Source organism: Aegilops tauschii, chromosome 4, assembly GCF_002575655.3.
Source record: "Aegilops tauschii subsp. strangulata cultivar AL8/78 chromosome 4, Aet v6.0, whole genome shotgun sequence".
Lineage (NCBI taxonomy): Eukaryota > Viridiplantae > Streptophyta > Magnoliopsida > Poales > Poaceae > Aegilops > Aegilops tauschii.
This window is the reverse complement of record NC_053038.3, coordinates 490,097,074-490,111,475: the sequence shown is the minus strand read 5'-3', so window position 1 is coordinate 490,111,475 and position 14,402 is coordinate 490,097,074. Positions and strand designations below refer to the sequence as shown.

The following is a 14,402-nucleotide window of genomic DNA, read 5'->3' as shown; positions in this document are numbered from 1 at the left end:
AAATATTTGAAAATTCATGAATATAATTTTAAATAAACAATTTTTTTTGAACTACCAAAACATTGTTTTTTGAAATTTGAGAATAGTTTTAGGTTCTTGAACATTTCAGAGAAGTAAAAAACCGTTGGAAAAAACTAACAAGAGTAGAGGTCGATATCATCGACTGGGCAGGCCCAGTGCCCCAGTATGACAGCATGTGTGCACCTCGTCATTTTGACGCAAACATGGCCAAAATAGAAGACCTCCAAATTCCACCCACTTAAAAAAAGAAAAACCTCTTAAGAAACTTCTTTATAAAAAAGGAAAAACAATTCGATCAATCGCTTCTTCTCCCAGGGGTCAGTCAGGATAGACCACAGTTGATCACTGCTTCTTTCTCCCATGACCAATGGCGGAGCTATGTAAGTTGCTGGGGTGGCTGTGCCCCCCCCCCCCCCCCCCCCCCAACATTGGGCCAACTTGTGAAGGAAAATTTTCTTTGAGTGCTTAGGTGGAAACCTTTTTAGCTTTTGCCCTCCCCAAACACTGATAGTTTACCTTTTGCCCCCCCCCCCCCCCCCCCCCCACCCAACTGACCGTGTCTAGCTCCGCCACTACCCATGACTCGTTCAAGGTCTCACGTAGTCACGGGGAGGAGAAGGGAGACTGCACACCCCTAACAATACAATGACAAGCCGAAAACAACCAGCCCTCCCTTAGGTAATTCACACTAATACTAATAATAAGTACTAGTCTTATATATTAGTCCCTCCGTATCAGAATATAAGATGTTTTTGTAGGCTAGGTTAACTTACAAAAACGTTTTAGGACATGTACGGTTGTTGAGAAGGTTGTCTTGTCTTAAGACTTGCATGTAATTGAAGGGGTAATAATAAAAACATGTCTACAATGAGTTATCTCTTAGCATTATCTATAATAACTAGCTATTCCTAAAAATATGGCGAGACATATTGTCCTAAGAGATGATCTCTTAAATAAGAGAAGACAAGTTTTTTCTTACGAATTCTCTCTCCTCCAGCTCAGTATTTATTCTACATGACACTCCTAAGATGGCACCATTATACATCCCCTTATGTTTTGCTATAGAGATAGTACTTTACAGAGAGAGTAGTAAGTAGTTCTCCATACACACTAATACTAATCGACTTGATCTGCAGTTCGCGCCTTTGCTCCACTGAAAATTTAGAAGAAAAAAAAGAGAAAACCATAAAATAATCAAGAAAACCCAAGCCGATGAAACTAGTTTTGTTACTAGAGCTAGACTAGCCATTCCTTCCGAGTCGCTTGATTCTGTCTCACAATCTCCTCCTCCTCCCTCTATCCTTACTGAAATGCTCCGTGGAGACAAAGCTCTGCCCCTCTGGAGTAGCAGAGGCTGCGGGCCGTGGGAGGTAAAATGGCGCTGCCGCCGCTTGTGCTGGCAGCATCACGGCGTGGTAAGGAGGGTACGGCAGCATGGCTCCGAACGGAGCCATCCCTGCAGGCAGGAGCGGGACGCATCCTCCCGCGACCACCGTCCATGGAGCTGCCGAGGCGGGTGCGGTGCCCAGTGGCACCGCGACGGCCGGCGCCGATGCCGTCTGCATGACGGGGTACACTGCTTGTGTTGTTCTCCCGTTCATTGCCTCGACCTGCTTCTGCAGCGACTTCATGTACTGGATCGTCTGCTCCAGCGTCGACGCCTGGTTACTCTGCACACAGAAATGTCCATCAGATCGATTCGTTCAGAGCGAAGTGCCATAAGAAACTTGCAGGTTCAGCCTACTTAACCAGAAATGGCTTTGAAGAAGATTGAAGAGTAGCACTAGCATATGCATAAGCACAACAATTAAGTCGGAAACTGAGTGTGAGGCTGTGAGCTGACCTTTTCGCATCCAGGGACGAGCTGCTGCAGGGTCCTCAGCCTGTCACTGATCTTGCACCTTCGCCTCTGCGCGCACAGCCGTAGTCCATTCAAAATTTCGTGGTGATGCATCGGTCCGTTCAAAAATGTAGATATGCTCCTCGATATGAAAATGTGAAATCAATGAGGAGGCGGCCAAAGCAGCATCACCTTTTCTGTAACGTTGTGTGTATCTGAGTGACGAGACGACCTTGTCCTGTTCGACCCTCCTGATGCCGCCTTCCTCCTCTCGCTGGGATCGCTCGTTACGTTTGTGTCCTGATGACAGAGTCAAGCGGAGCTCAGATCAAATCAATGTCTTCTTTTTTCTGTAATTTCTTCTTCCGCAAAGGGGATCATTTGATGCACACCGCCATTTATATTGCATCATCTTATTGCTTACAGAAAAGTGTTAAGGAAAATAGAGTACACAAGCTGGAAAACATGCAGTTGAGACTGTTGAGTTCACTATGTCAAAATTATTTATGGGAAATTCAGCCCAGTAGCTTGTTCGTCGAAAACAAGATGTAAGCTTTCTTTGGTTATGAGGAATCAGTCGACAAGCTTGTGTAAAACACAGGTCAGATCACTTGACACTATGATAATGTGCAGAAATGTACGTGTACTTGTACTACATGTTATAATCTAGTCACAAGGCCTATATTCTTTTTCTGGTCTCCAGTTGGACCAATAATATATGCATTGTATGTTATACATATCAAATCGTTGAAAAAATAATCAAATACGAATTCAGTTATATTTTTTATAGCATATAATTAGTACTCCCTCCATTCCCTTTATAGTGCGCCTATATTTTCCCTCGATATTCCGAATTGTAGTGGGCACTGCTTGTTTGGACAAAAATAACCCCATGGCTGGAATCTCGTTTGTAGCAGCTTACAGATAGGCGTGGGACAACCTCCTCTGCATGCAAGGGTTTTTTGGTCCATAGTACAACGTCATGCATTGGTATGGGAGCTAGAAGCTATACGCATACTGTAAAACAGAATGGAGGGAGAAAAATACTTTCTTAGTCTAAGACAAAGTATGTTTTTGTCTCTCAAATACCCCAAGTATAATGCAGTATTTCAAGATTTTATGGTACATATTTGGTCTTTCAAGTCTCAAAATTGGGTAAATTTCATCCAAAACCAGATTTTAACCACTTTGACCGGGTTTTGACCACCACTTAATCTGCTCTGATGAACAGTAAATTTGGTTTTTTGAGACTTGAAGGACCAAATGCCTACTGGTCATCATAGCACATTAGGTGGCGGTCAAACCCGGTCAAAGTGGTCAAAATCTGGTTTTAGACGAAACTTACCCGGTTTTGAGACTTGAAGAACCAAAAATGTCTACCATAAAATCTTGAGAAGCATTTTATACTTTTGGGAAACTTGAGAAACCAAAAACATACTTTTCTCTTAGTCAAAATGATGATCAAAGCTGGCCTCAAAATGTCTATGTGCCTTGTACACCAAGAAGGTAGTACTTTTTTGAAGTAATCGTCATAGCGTTCTCAAAAGGTTGTTGAAAAGAATCCACACAGCTAATCCTCACTGTTTCTATTTATCCTAACATGCAGACGTGTCATCTCATTAAAGTCCACCTCAACATATATGAGATTTTTTTAATTATTAGTTGATCCTCATTGCTCTATTATCTCAACATGCACACATGCCATGTCATCAAATGACCACCAAAACATGTATCGATTTTTCCATTATATCATGCTACTTACATTTATAAATTTCTTCAATATTATGTAAGTACAACATATAATATATATTTAGTTTTAGATTTATATTATTTATCAAATACTAATGTTTCAGTAAATACAGGGGTATCATCTAGTATACATGAGTAGTTGATCTCCATTACTTCTACTTATCTCAATATGCAGACCTGCCACTTCATCAACCCCACTACGTTTATTTTTCTTAACATGCATAGAATTGCTACTTATACTATTTCTCTCTACATGCACAAGTCCCACTACTTTTATTTCTGTCAACATGCATGCAAATACTACAATTTATAAATATTTTAGAACTATATGTAATATTACTTACATTATATAAGTATTCTGCAACTAAAAAATAGTCAAATACAATAAATCATATGTTTTTTTGCCCTTATTCTCATATTCAAATTCCAGACAACCAAATCTCGTCAAAATTATATAGTACAACCAATTTCCGCAGCAACACATGGGGAACCATCTAATTCGACCAGAAGAGAACACAAAGTAACAAGAAAAGACAATATTTCCTTGGAAAAAAAACATAGGAAACACAGAAACACAATACTACAAGATGTTGAGGTTTGGGGGAAGGTTAAGAGCAAAGAAAATTAAAACACAAAGCATAACCCTTTTTCATCTGTTGCATGCGGAACCAATATTGTGTGAGACATTACAAATTTCAAGAAAACTATGTACTACAAACATGCTATATCACATCAAACTTCAAAATTTTATTGGACCTTAAATGGCAATATGTTTCCTAAACTTCACCAAAAGATCTCGCATGAAGAAGAGGAAGAAAAGTCAGAGCGAAGAGCTCCTTATTTACTTGTATATAAACCGACTTGATAACACAAGCATGCAGTAATCGGGTGCATGTCAGCATGTGTTCTTTACCTTGACATCGCACATGCCGTCCGAAGCTGGAAGCTTCCCCTTGCTGTCCGTCATCTCTAAACTCCCCATTGTCATCGCCGACGGCTCGCTCTTCACCATCGGGCCGGCCCCGGCATTGTCCTCGCCACTGACAATCGGGTAGAGCCACGCTGCCATCACGTCCTCGGAAGGTGGCGGCTCTGCAGGGGGCGCGTGCGGTGGCTCTAGCGCGCCTCCTTCCCACGCCAACCCGAGTAGACCTTCACTGCAAGAACCCACATACACGCGTGCATATCATTTGAGTCATGCATTAACGGCTGAAACAGCGAAATCTAGCTACGTGCATGGAGCTGTCAACGAACATATCGAGGAACTCGTCGTCCTCGACGGCGTCGGCTGCCAAGGGCGCCGCCGCGCCGGGGTAGTCGCCGGGGTACCACCAAGGATCTGCAGCAGCTAGATCGTGTCCGTCCATCGCTCAGCGTGGGAAGAAGCTAGGGACATGCGTGGTCGTTCGATCAACTCTCTCTCTGTGTGGTATGTACACCGTAGCCGTATGCAGTGCAACCGGCCCTTTATATAGAGCGAGAATATTCAACAGTCGACGTTGCGCATGAGAGAGGGAGAGAGGGAGATAACACCGACGTTGAAATGTCCACGACGGCCGAGCAATCAGGCTAGCTAGAAGACGAGCCATGCACGCGCATGCATGCAGGCTAGCTTAGCTAATTTGGCCCGTCACCGGTGGAAGCTAGCAATACTCCACTACGCAAGTACGTCTAATTTGGCCCGTTTCTGGACCGTGGCTGGGGCACTCTGACAGCGCTGACGCAACGGTTTGTCTATCCATGCGGCCGGCGGCGGCATGAACGGATAGATACAAGACAAAGACATGCGGGATGAGGGTATCTCGAACGACTGACCCGTAAACCTTCCGCGACTGTTCAGACCGATTTTTTTAAACTGCGAAAGCCATTCACAATGTGGGCCTGTATCAGTACGGTCCGGACGTAATTTCTATCGCAAATTGGAGACAAAAATAGAGAAGGTTTACAGGAGTCCGGACTGATCCCAACCCCGTTTCTGATCGCCCTGACCCACGAAAACCCCCTCACCCCTTCCATGTGTTTTCGATCAGCGCTGCTCCAGTGTTAGCGCCTGCATTCATGCCCGTCTAGAGCGGACGCGACCGCTCACTGGCGCCGGCATTGAACTGGCGCGCCGGCCGAGGGAGCGGCCCCGTGCAGGCGACTGTCACGCGTTAAAACGACACGGCAGCCCCGGCCCGTCCGTCTGCCGCCTGCATTGATGGCACGCGGTTGCCGAGGCGTCTCCTCCGACGCCACCCATCTGTCCGTCTGCCGCCCACCGGTGCTATATAAACCGCAGCCCCGGTGCCTTGGCCATAGCCACAGTCATCCACTAGTAGAAAAGGGGGCTTTCGTTCGGGCCTGGCCAGCCCATTAGTCCCGGTTCTGCCATGAACCGGGACCAATGGAGGCATTTGTCCCGGTTCGTGAGCCCAGGGGGGCGGCTGGGGCCTCGTGGGCATTGGTCCCGGTTCGTCTGGGCCCATTTGTCCCGGCTCTTGGCACGAACCGGGACCAATGGGCCTCGCTCCTGTCCCACAACCATTGGTCCCGGTTCGTGGCAGGAACCGGGACAGAAGGATGGCCTTTAGTCCCAGTTCCAGCCACGAACCGGGACAAATGAGTTGCCTATATATACCCCATCGCCGGCGAGCAGAGCACGCCACAATGCTCTGTTTTTTGCTGGCCGGCGAGGAAGGGCATTTGGGTGCTCTAGCTCACCTCTTATGCATGTGAGGTGTTCGATGAAATGCCCGAGCCACACTAGTTAAGCTTTCTCCTCTCGAAGCTCGACCTCCGAGCTCCATTTTTTTCGAGATTTGTCTAGGTTTAGAGGTCCGTCACGCCCCGTCCTCGTCTTCACCGCCGTCGATCGCCCGCGCCGATCTCGTCGCCGGCACCACCATGGTGAGCCTCTTGTTCTTATCTTCTTTCTGAAAGAAAAAAAATCTTACTTTAGATAGATACTTGTCTAATTTTCTTACTTTTGACACACATAATTATATATAATGCACGCAGATGAACCGACAATGGATGTACGGTGACAGACACACCTCCGAGTACATTAAGGGCGTGCATAATTTTCTCGAAGTGGCTGGGGCAAACAAGCAGAATGGTTTTATGTGTTGTCCATGCCCTAATTGTGGGAATACAAGGTCTTACTCTGACAAGAAAATCCTTCAGACCCACCTGCTTTATAAGGGTTTCATGCCACACTATAATGTTTGGACGAAGCACGGAGAAATAGGGGTTATGATGGAAGACAGCGAAGAAGAAGAGGACGATGACAACTATGTGCCCCCTGAATACGGTGATGCTGCAACGGGGGAAGCTGAAGATCAAGAGGAACCAGACGATGTGCCCGATGATGATCTCCGCCGGGTCATTGTTGAGGCAAGGGAAAAGTGCGAAAGTGAAAAGGAGAAGCTGAAGTTCGATCGCATGTTAGAGGATCACAAAAAAGGATTGTACCCCAATTGCGAAGATGGCAACACAAAGCTCGGTACCGTACTGGAATTGCTGCAGTGGAAGGCAGAGAATGCTGTGCCTGACAAAGGATTTGAGAAGCTACTGGAAATATTGAATAAGAAGCTTCCAAAGGATAACGAATTGCCCGATGGTACGTACGCAACAAAGAAGGTCGTATGCCCTCTAGGATTGGAGGTGGAGAAGATAATGCATGCCCTAATGACTGCATCCTCTACCGCGGTGCGTACAAGGATTTGAACGCATGCCCGGTATGCGGTGCATTGCAGTATAAGATCAGACGAGATGACCCTGGTGATGTTGAGGGCGAGCCCCGCAGGAAGAGGGTTCCTGCGAAGGTGATGTGGTATGCTCCTATAATACCACAGTTGAAACGACTGTTCAGAAACAAAGAGCATGCCAAGTTGATGCGATGGCACAGTGAGGACCGTAAGAAAGACGGGAAGTTGAGAGCACCCGCTGACGGGTCGCAGTGGAGAAAAATCGAGAGAAAGTATTGGGCTCAGTTTGCAAGTGACCCAAGGAACGTATGGTTTGCTTTAAGCGCGGATGGCATTAATCCTTTCGGGGAGCAGAGCAGCAATCACAGCACCTGGCCCATGACTCTATGTATGTATAACCTTCCTCCTTGGATGTGCATGAAGCGGAAGTTCATTATGATGCCAATTCTCATCCAAGGCCCTAAGCAACCCGGCAACGACATTGATGTGTACCTAAGGCCATTAGTTGAAGAACTCTTACAGCTGTGGAATGGAACAGGTGTACGTGCGTGGGATGAGCACATGGGAGAAGAATTTGACCTAAAGGCGTTGCTGTTCGTGACCATCAATGATTGACCCGCTCTCAGTAACCTTTCAGGACAGACAAACAAGGAATACCACGCATGCACGCACTGTTTAGCTGACACCGAAAGTATATACCTGGACAGATGCAGGAAGAATGTGTACCTGGGCCATCGTCGATTTCTCCCGACCAACCATAGGCCTCAGTTTCCCGCCCTTCGGGCTGCCGAAAAGAGACCTTTGGACCCGGTTGGTGGCACGAACCGGGACCATAGGTGGGCATTGGTACCGTTGGTGCCACGAACCGGTACCATTGGTTTTGCTATATAAGGTAGCACTTGTGAAAATTTCGCCAACTGCTCCCATTCCCCCCGACGCCGCCAGGCCATTCCTCGTCGTCGTCGCCGTCGCCGCCCCGAGCCCCTGCCCCGACGCCGTCGCCCCACCCCTGACCCGCCGTCGACGTCGTCCTCGCCGTCGCCGCCCCCGAGCCCTCGCCGCGTGCGTAACCCCTCCCCCACGAGCCCGCCGTCCTCGTCGTCGTCATCGTCGCCGGCCTCGTCGTTGTCCTCGTCACCGGCCTCGTCGCCGTCCTGCCTCGAGCCCCCAGTGAGCCCCTTCACATCCCGATCCGTGCGCTGCCGCGCCTGCTGCCGCCCCTGTGCGCTGCCGCCGCCCATGTTTTTGTATGTATGTATGTATATGGATGTATGTATGTATGGATGGATGGATATGCATGTATATGGATGGATGTATGTGTATGTGTTCATAGTTTTTTTGTTCATAGTTTTTTTTTGTTCATAGTTTTTTGTTCATAGCATTTTTAGGCTGTATAGTTTTATTTTTGTTCAATGTTTATGGTTAGAAGAGGAGAGGAAAAAATTGTGTTGCAAAAGTTACATTTAAGGTTAGTTGATTTAGTGCATTTTAGGTTATTAGTTCTACTGTTAGTGCATTTAAAGTTAGTTTATTTTTAGTTGAACTAGTTGATTAATTAATAAAACTACTTTATTTTACTATATATAAAAGTAGTTTATTTTTAGTAAGTACTACTTTATTTTATTTATAGTAAATGCTTAGTAGTTGAACTAGTTGATTTAATAAAACTACTTTATTTTACTATAGAACTAGTTTATTTTTAGCAAGAAAATTAATAGAACTAGTTTATTTTTTTAGTTCAAGCAATTATTCCCACATCGACGTCGACGATGCCTATCCCGCATCCTCGTCGTCGACTCGGCGGAGGAAGCTGGCTTGATCAGAGGGGTCATGTCCGGGACTGGGCTCCGCCGGGCTGGTATTGGGAGGTGCTACCTTCCGGGGGGCGTAGGTTGGTGAGGAGCCAGCCCGTCGTTGACCCGATCCTTGTTTGGTGGCGGTCGCGTGGGCCAGTGACGGTGCCTAGGCTTCCGGACACCGCGGAGGTGGTACGTCACCGTGTCAGCGAGGAGGACGAGCACGTCCGTCGCTACATGGTTGCGTTGGAGGGCAGGTTTGACAATACCTGGCAAGTTCTTCAGGGATCTCACTGGAGCTATGATCCTGTGATGGTTCCTTCCCTTTGGGTGTCCACCGCCCGCGCCGATACCCGTCGGGCGCTACGGTTCTAGCTGTACTAGCGATGCTATATACATGTATGATAGTATTCGAGGTGTATTAGTGATAATATTCGACGATGTACAGACGGAAGAGATGATGTAGTTTTTCTTATAATTGAATGCATGCTAATTTGAATACTACTTTATTTTACGATTTGGTTTTGCTTATTGAATGCTCAAATTGGAAAACTACTCCTACTTTGAATGCTAAAATTGGAGAGCACTATGCAAGGCGTATGCATATGATTAGTTGATAGCTTATAGGGTTTTTGTTGTCGCAGAAATGTAGGAGCCCCCCTCCATCATCCCCGCCGTCGTCCCCGTCACCGACCCCCTCCGACCTCGAGGTGAGACCAGCCAAATCCTTTTTTAGAAAGATAATTAAACGATATTTCGGGTTGACTTGAAGTCTGTCAAGTCTCCACCATATATGAGAGGACGAAGAATCCCGACTGTTGTCGTGGGGTAGCTTCTCCTTCGTTCCCGTGTGCTAGACAATTTGGTGTAATGTACTCGGGAACGAAAGGAGGAGCTACTATCACCGACGGTCACAAATGTTAGAGAGGAATCAGTGAGGGAGAGTTCCACCATATATATATGAGAGGACGAAGAATCCCGACTGTTGTCGTGGGGGTCGCTTCTCCTTCGTTCCCGTGTGCTAGACATTTTGGTGTAATGCACTCGGGGACGAATGGAGGAGCGACCATCACCAACGGTCGAATGTATACACCACGTGAGCTGAGAGTTTTCAAGAAAAGACTCGACAGACCGATAGTTAACCCGTGATGAATAATAATGATCTAATTTAGTTTTTGTAGTACATATATTTAACTGTACAAGTTTAATCTTTGAATTATGAACGTAGGAAATGTCGTCATCGGACGACGAAAGTCTCCCGGGGGAGTGCGGCTGGTGCCACGACGATCGAGGTTTGTGCGACAGGCCTCACTTGGACGATGATCGGCGCTCAGCATTAAGCTTGAGGAGTCCTTCGATGTTGAAACAGTACGCAACGGCGACAAGTGTTTTTTTCGTAATTAAGCATGACTTCAACTATTTCAACGTGTAATTTTCATCTTTTACAATTCGAGTATAGCTTATCCCATGCCATGCAAGACGCTATGTCTTGGAGAGGATGGATTTTGAAGACCATGAAAATTTTGAAACGAAGAAAATTCACCTAAGGACCCATCATGATGTGGATTTTGAAGTAAATCTGTATAATGCTGAGAGCGTAACCCATTTTGGTTGCAAAAATTGGGAAGCATTTTGCAAGATGTATGGTTTTGATGAGGATATGCTTGTCACCATGGATCTTGGTGATCCTGACATCGACCAAGACAATATGGACATTTGGGTCCTTGTTGATACGCCTCCAGTTCTACCGCTATGTGAGTTTCTTAAACATAGTTAATTATTAACTAATTTATATTGTTTATTTCAAAATAGTTGACATCTTATTTCCATTGACAGCTTATTTTGATTGTTCAAACAATGTGCGGAACATGGTAGACAAAACCCACTACACCGATGGCTGCGAGTTAACTTATCAAGAGAAAAATCATCTGGTCGGATTTTGTACTGATCTTGAGAACTACAATATCTACAATCAAACTCCTCAACATTATGGTCAATACGTGCCACTAGTGCATGTGTTGAACTACGGTAACTATCATGGAGATACCCTGGTAAGATTTTTTACTATTACGACATCCGTGCATCTTTTGCATACTTCTAAAAGTAGTACATCATTTCTAACTATAAAGTTATTACTATGTTTTTCAATAGAGATTCCCAGAGGATTGTGTGCCTCATTTGATGTATCAGAATGGCAGCCTTCGTGTTTTGAACATATATCCAGGTCATCCTACGAATCTCAACTGTCCATACCGGATTTCTGAAAGAAGTGGAGACATGCTAATCAGAGAATGGAAAAAATGTATGGACAGTCGCAAGGAGGTTCTTGGAAGCAAAAGGAAGCGCCGCGCAAGAATTGGAGACAGGATGATCTCCATTCTCAATAATGGAGAGTCAGGGTCTATATTGTTTTATGCTATTTTACCTTAAATAGGGTATTTAGGTCCTGCCTAATACTGATGATCATGTGCTAAGAACAATTAAGTAGGGTTGGTTCGATGACTATGAGGATGATGATCGTATGACTTGTTATTAATAACGAGTAGAAGTTGTATGATGATGATTAGTAGGACTTGTTATTATGATGATGCATGATGCGAGCATGAAGAGTTATTATATATCTGTGGGTGAAATGAACATGGATTTGATTGAAGTGAAGGCAACATGCATGTGGTGCATGTCGAAAGTAGCACAATCCAAACTTGATCAAGTTAGGATTAGTATTACTTTCGACATGCACCACATGTTGCCTCACTTCAATCTAAGTCATGTTTAGGCATAGCAGTAGCAGTAGCCTGGAGATAAGAGAGAACACATCTCTCTATTAGCTACCTATAACAACCTAAATTAACCCCCTAAACCCCTAAACCACCTCCTTTCAAAAAAAAAACCAGCCCCTGAAATGCTAACGCGTGGAAGCTTATTGGTCCCGGTTGGTGCTACCAACCGGGACCAAAGGCCCTCCTGCCTGGGCTCGCCGGAGCGGCCACGTGGAGGTCCATCTGTCCTGGTTAGTATAAGAACCGGGACTAAAGGCCTAGGGCATTAGTAACGACCCTTTAGTCCCGGTTCCCCAACCGGGACAGATGGGCCTTATGAACCGGGACAAATGGCCCTTTTTCTACTAGTGATCCCTCTCCACACCACTCCCGCCATGGATCCCTCCACGACCAAAACTCTCTAGGACGGGCTTACGTTGGAGTAGAAGAAGGCTATGGCCTCCATTGCTGCCGACTGGCAGGCAGCCAGAGGACGTGCAAATGGAGGACGCATCCGCCGACAAGCCAGCGCCACCCTGCTCTTCCTCCGTGGCACCCTCCTCCTCTGCTCCACCTTCGCCGGTGCATTGCCCGCGAGATCCGACTCGCCCGCTGGCGATATCGGCAGCGGTCGCGGAGGTGGCGGCCGCCGGCAAGGAGCGCGACAATGACGTGGGCGAGTCGTTGTTCGGCGACACCTACGACGAGGAGGCCGCGCCCAGGCACCACGACCACGAAGAAGCCGACACGTCTGCGGGTGCCGCCGACAGTGAGGAAGAGTAGTGACGGTAGGTCGCCGCCGCTCGTGTCCCAGGAAGGTCACCGCTCCTCCCCTCCCGTCGACGCCAAGCTTGGTGGGCTCAGCATCTTCGGCCAATTAGTCGCTTGGCGGCGACATCGAGGCAGAGAACTTCAATTCCCGGGGCTTCGGAGGCGGAGCTGGAGAGCGCCGAGGCGGAATTTGAGACGGTGAAGCTTCAATTCTCGGGGTTGATGGCCGGAGACGAGGACCGGCCGCCGGCGATTATTTAGATTAGGTATTAATTATACTCCAGAGCCCGCCTAGGACCGCTTTGATGTATTTGTAATGAAATTTATCATGTTTATATGAAATTCGGTATAAATGTATGCGGATAGCGTTGGATGGCTACCTCCCACATCCGTATCCACGGACTGGTTCCCCTGTCCGCGGACGAATGTAAGAGGGTTTTTGCGGGTTGCCGTTGGAGATGCCCTAAGCTTGGAATGCCACCAAATAAATGATGCTACCACAAGAGCATCGATCTAAGCATAACCTCCTACAACTAGACTAATCCAATTTAGTGATACACAGGTTAATATGGGACTAGTGAATGAGCTTGGGCGGCGACGTGTGGAGGTCCGGCGGTGATGGACTCCCGGTGTCGTGGCGGTTCCATGGTGGCTTGGCGGATCTGCTTGCGGCGGCAGCTAGCTTCTCCGGCGTCGGCTTGTCTGTGATCGGACCGTTTCGGCCTTCACTCCATCTCCTCGGCGCTCGGTCGCTTCTCCCTTCAAAGGGCTGGCCCTTTCCCAGCTACGGTTCATCGCTCGTCTCGCGCCCGGTGCAGCAGGACCGAGCTCGTCTCGCGCACAGTGCCGCCGGACCGAGCTCGTCTCGCGCACGGTGCAGCAGGACTGACCTCGTCCCCGCCCCACGGTGCTGCAGGACCGATCTCGTCTCACGCTCCGGGCTGCAGGATGGGTCGATGGATGCCAGTGTTGGCCGACCTGTTGGGTCTCGATGCTGGGGGTGGGCCAGGGGTGCAAAGGCGGATCCTTTTTTGCTCGTCTCTTTGGTTGGGGTAGCGGCGGGTCTCGGGTGCGGTGGTCTCAAGGTCTTGGATGCCTGGGCGCGGCCCTGGTGGCGGTGCACGGTGCTCTTGGGCAAAGCCCGGGTCTTGGCGCTGCCCGGTGACCATGGCCGTGTGGGCGGCGTGGTTGTCGGGGTGTAGCGTTCGGCGGCGGTGAGTGTTGGCCGGGGTGAAAACCTGCTCTTTCTTCGGACAGACCGGCGACGGCGAAACTCGTTCCCTTCTTGAAGGCGTCGTCGCGGCTCTCACCGCTCGTCATGCGGCTCCGGGGGAAACTCTGATCCTCGGATCGGGCGGTGGCGGCGCTCCGGTGTCGTATCCTTCCTGAAGGCACCGCCTTGGAGTCCACGGTTCGTTATATGCGGCTTCATCTCTTCGTGGTAGTGTGCTAGGGGTGGTGTTGCTGCGCTCAGCGCTTTTGTATCCTGCCTTGGGTGTGTGTGGTGTTGGCGTGCGTTTGTATTGGATGATGTGGATCTTTGCTTTATATATAAAGCGGGTCGAAAGCCTTTTTCGGTAATGAGCTTGCGCGGGCAAACTCTTGGCTAAAAAGGACATTTTAAAATAAGATACGCATAGTTAGAAAATGATTCGAGTACGCACAAATTTCAGTAAGATCAGTCGGTGATTGCGCGGCAGATGGAGCGACTGTGGACTGTGGTGGCACCGAAAGATGTTGCTCGATTCAATTCGTTAGATGGACTGCTCGTCTATTT

At 47.7% G+C, this 14,402-nt stretch overlaps 1 protein-coding gene across 1 annotated transcript; it reads right to left on the bottom strand.

Moving 5' to 3' along the window:
• Nucleotides 1–835: 835 nt before the first annotated feature.
• On the bottom strand, nucleotides 836–5,021 carry LOC120963548 (putative transcription factor bHLH056). The gene is made up of 5 exons (XM_040388209.2): nucleotides 4,865–5,021; nucleotides 4,524–4,767; nucleotides 2,054–2,161; nucleotides 1,865–1,930; nucleotides 836–1,691 (listed from the first exon to the last, which is right to left on the bottom strand). Exons 1-5 carry the CDS (start codon nucleotides 4,975–4,977, stop codon nucleotides 1,296–1,298), a joined length of 927 nt encoding a protein of 308 aa, XP_040244143.1. The 5' UTR covers nucleotides 4,978–5,021; the 3' UTR covers nucleotides 836–1,295.
• Nucleotides 5,022–14,402: the final 9,381 nt, after the last annotated feature.

Bases quoted from the DNA above. Each gene is read 5' to 3' on its own strand.
- LOC120963548 (XM_040388209.2), bottom strand. From the start codon at position 4,977: ATGGACGGACACGATCTAGCTGCTGCAGATCCTTGGTGGTACCCCGGC. The intron at 1,931-2,053 runs GTGATGCTGCTT...CTGTGCGCGCAG, and splicing joins CACACAACGTTACAGAAAAG to AGGCGAAGGTGCAAGATCAG. The intron at 1,692-1,864 runs GTCAGCTCACAG...TTCTGTGTGCAG, and splicing joins TCGTCCCTGGATGCGAAAAG to AGTAACCAGGCGTCGACGCT.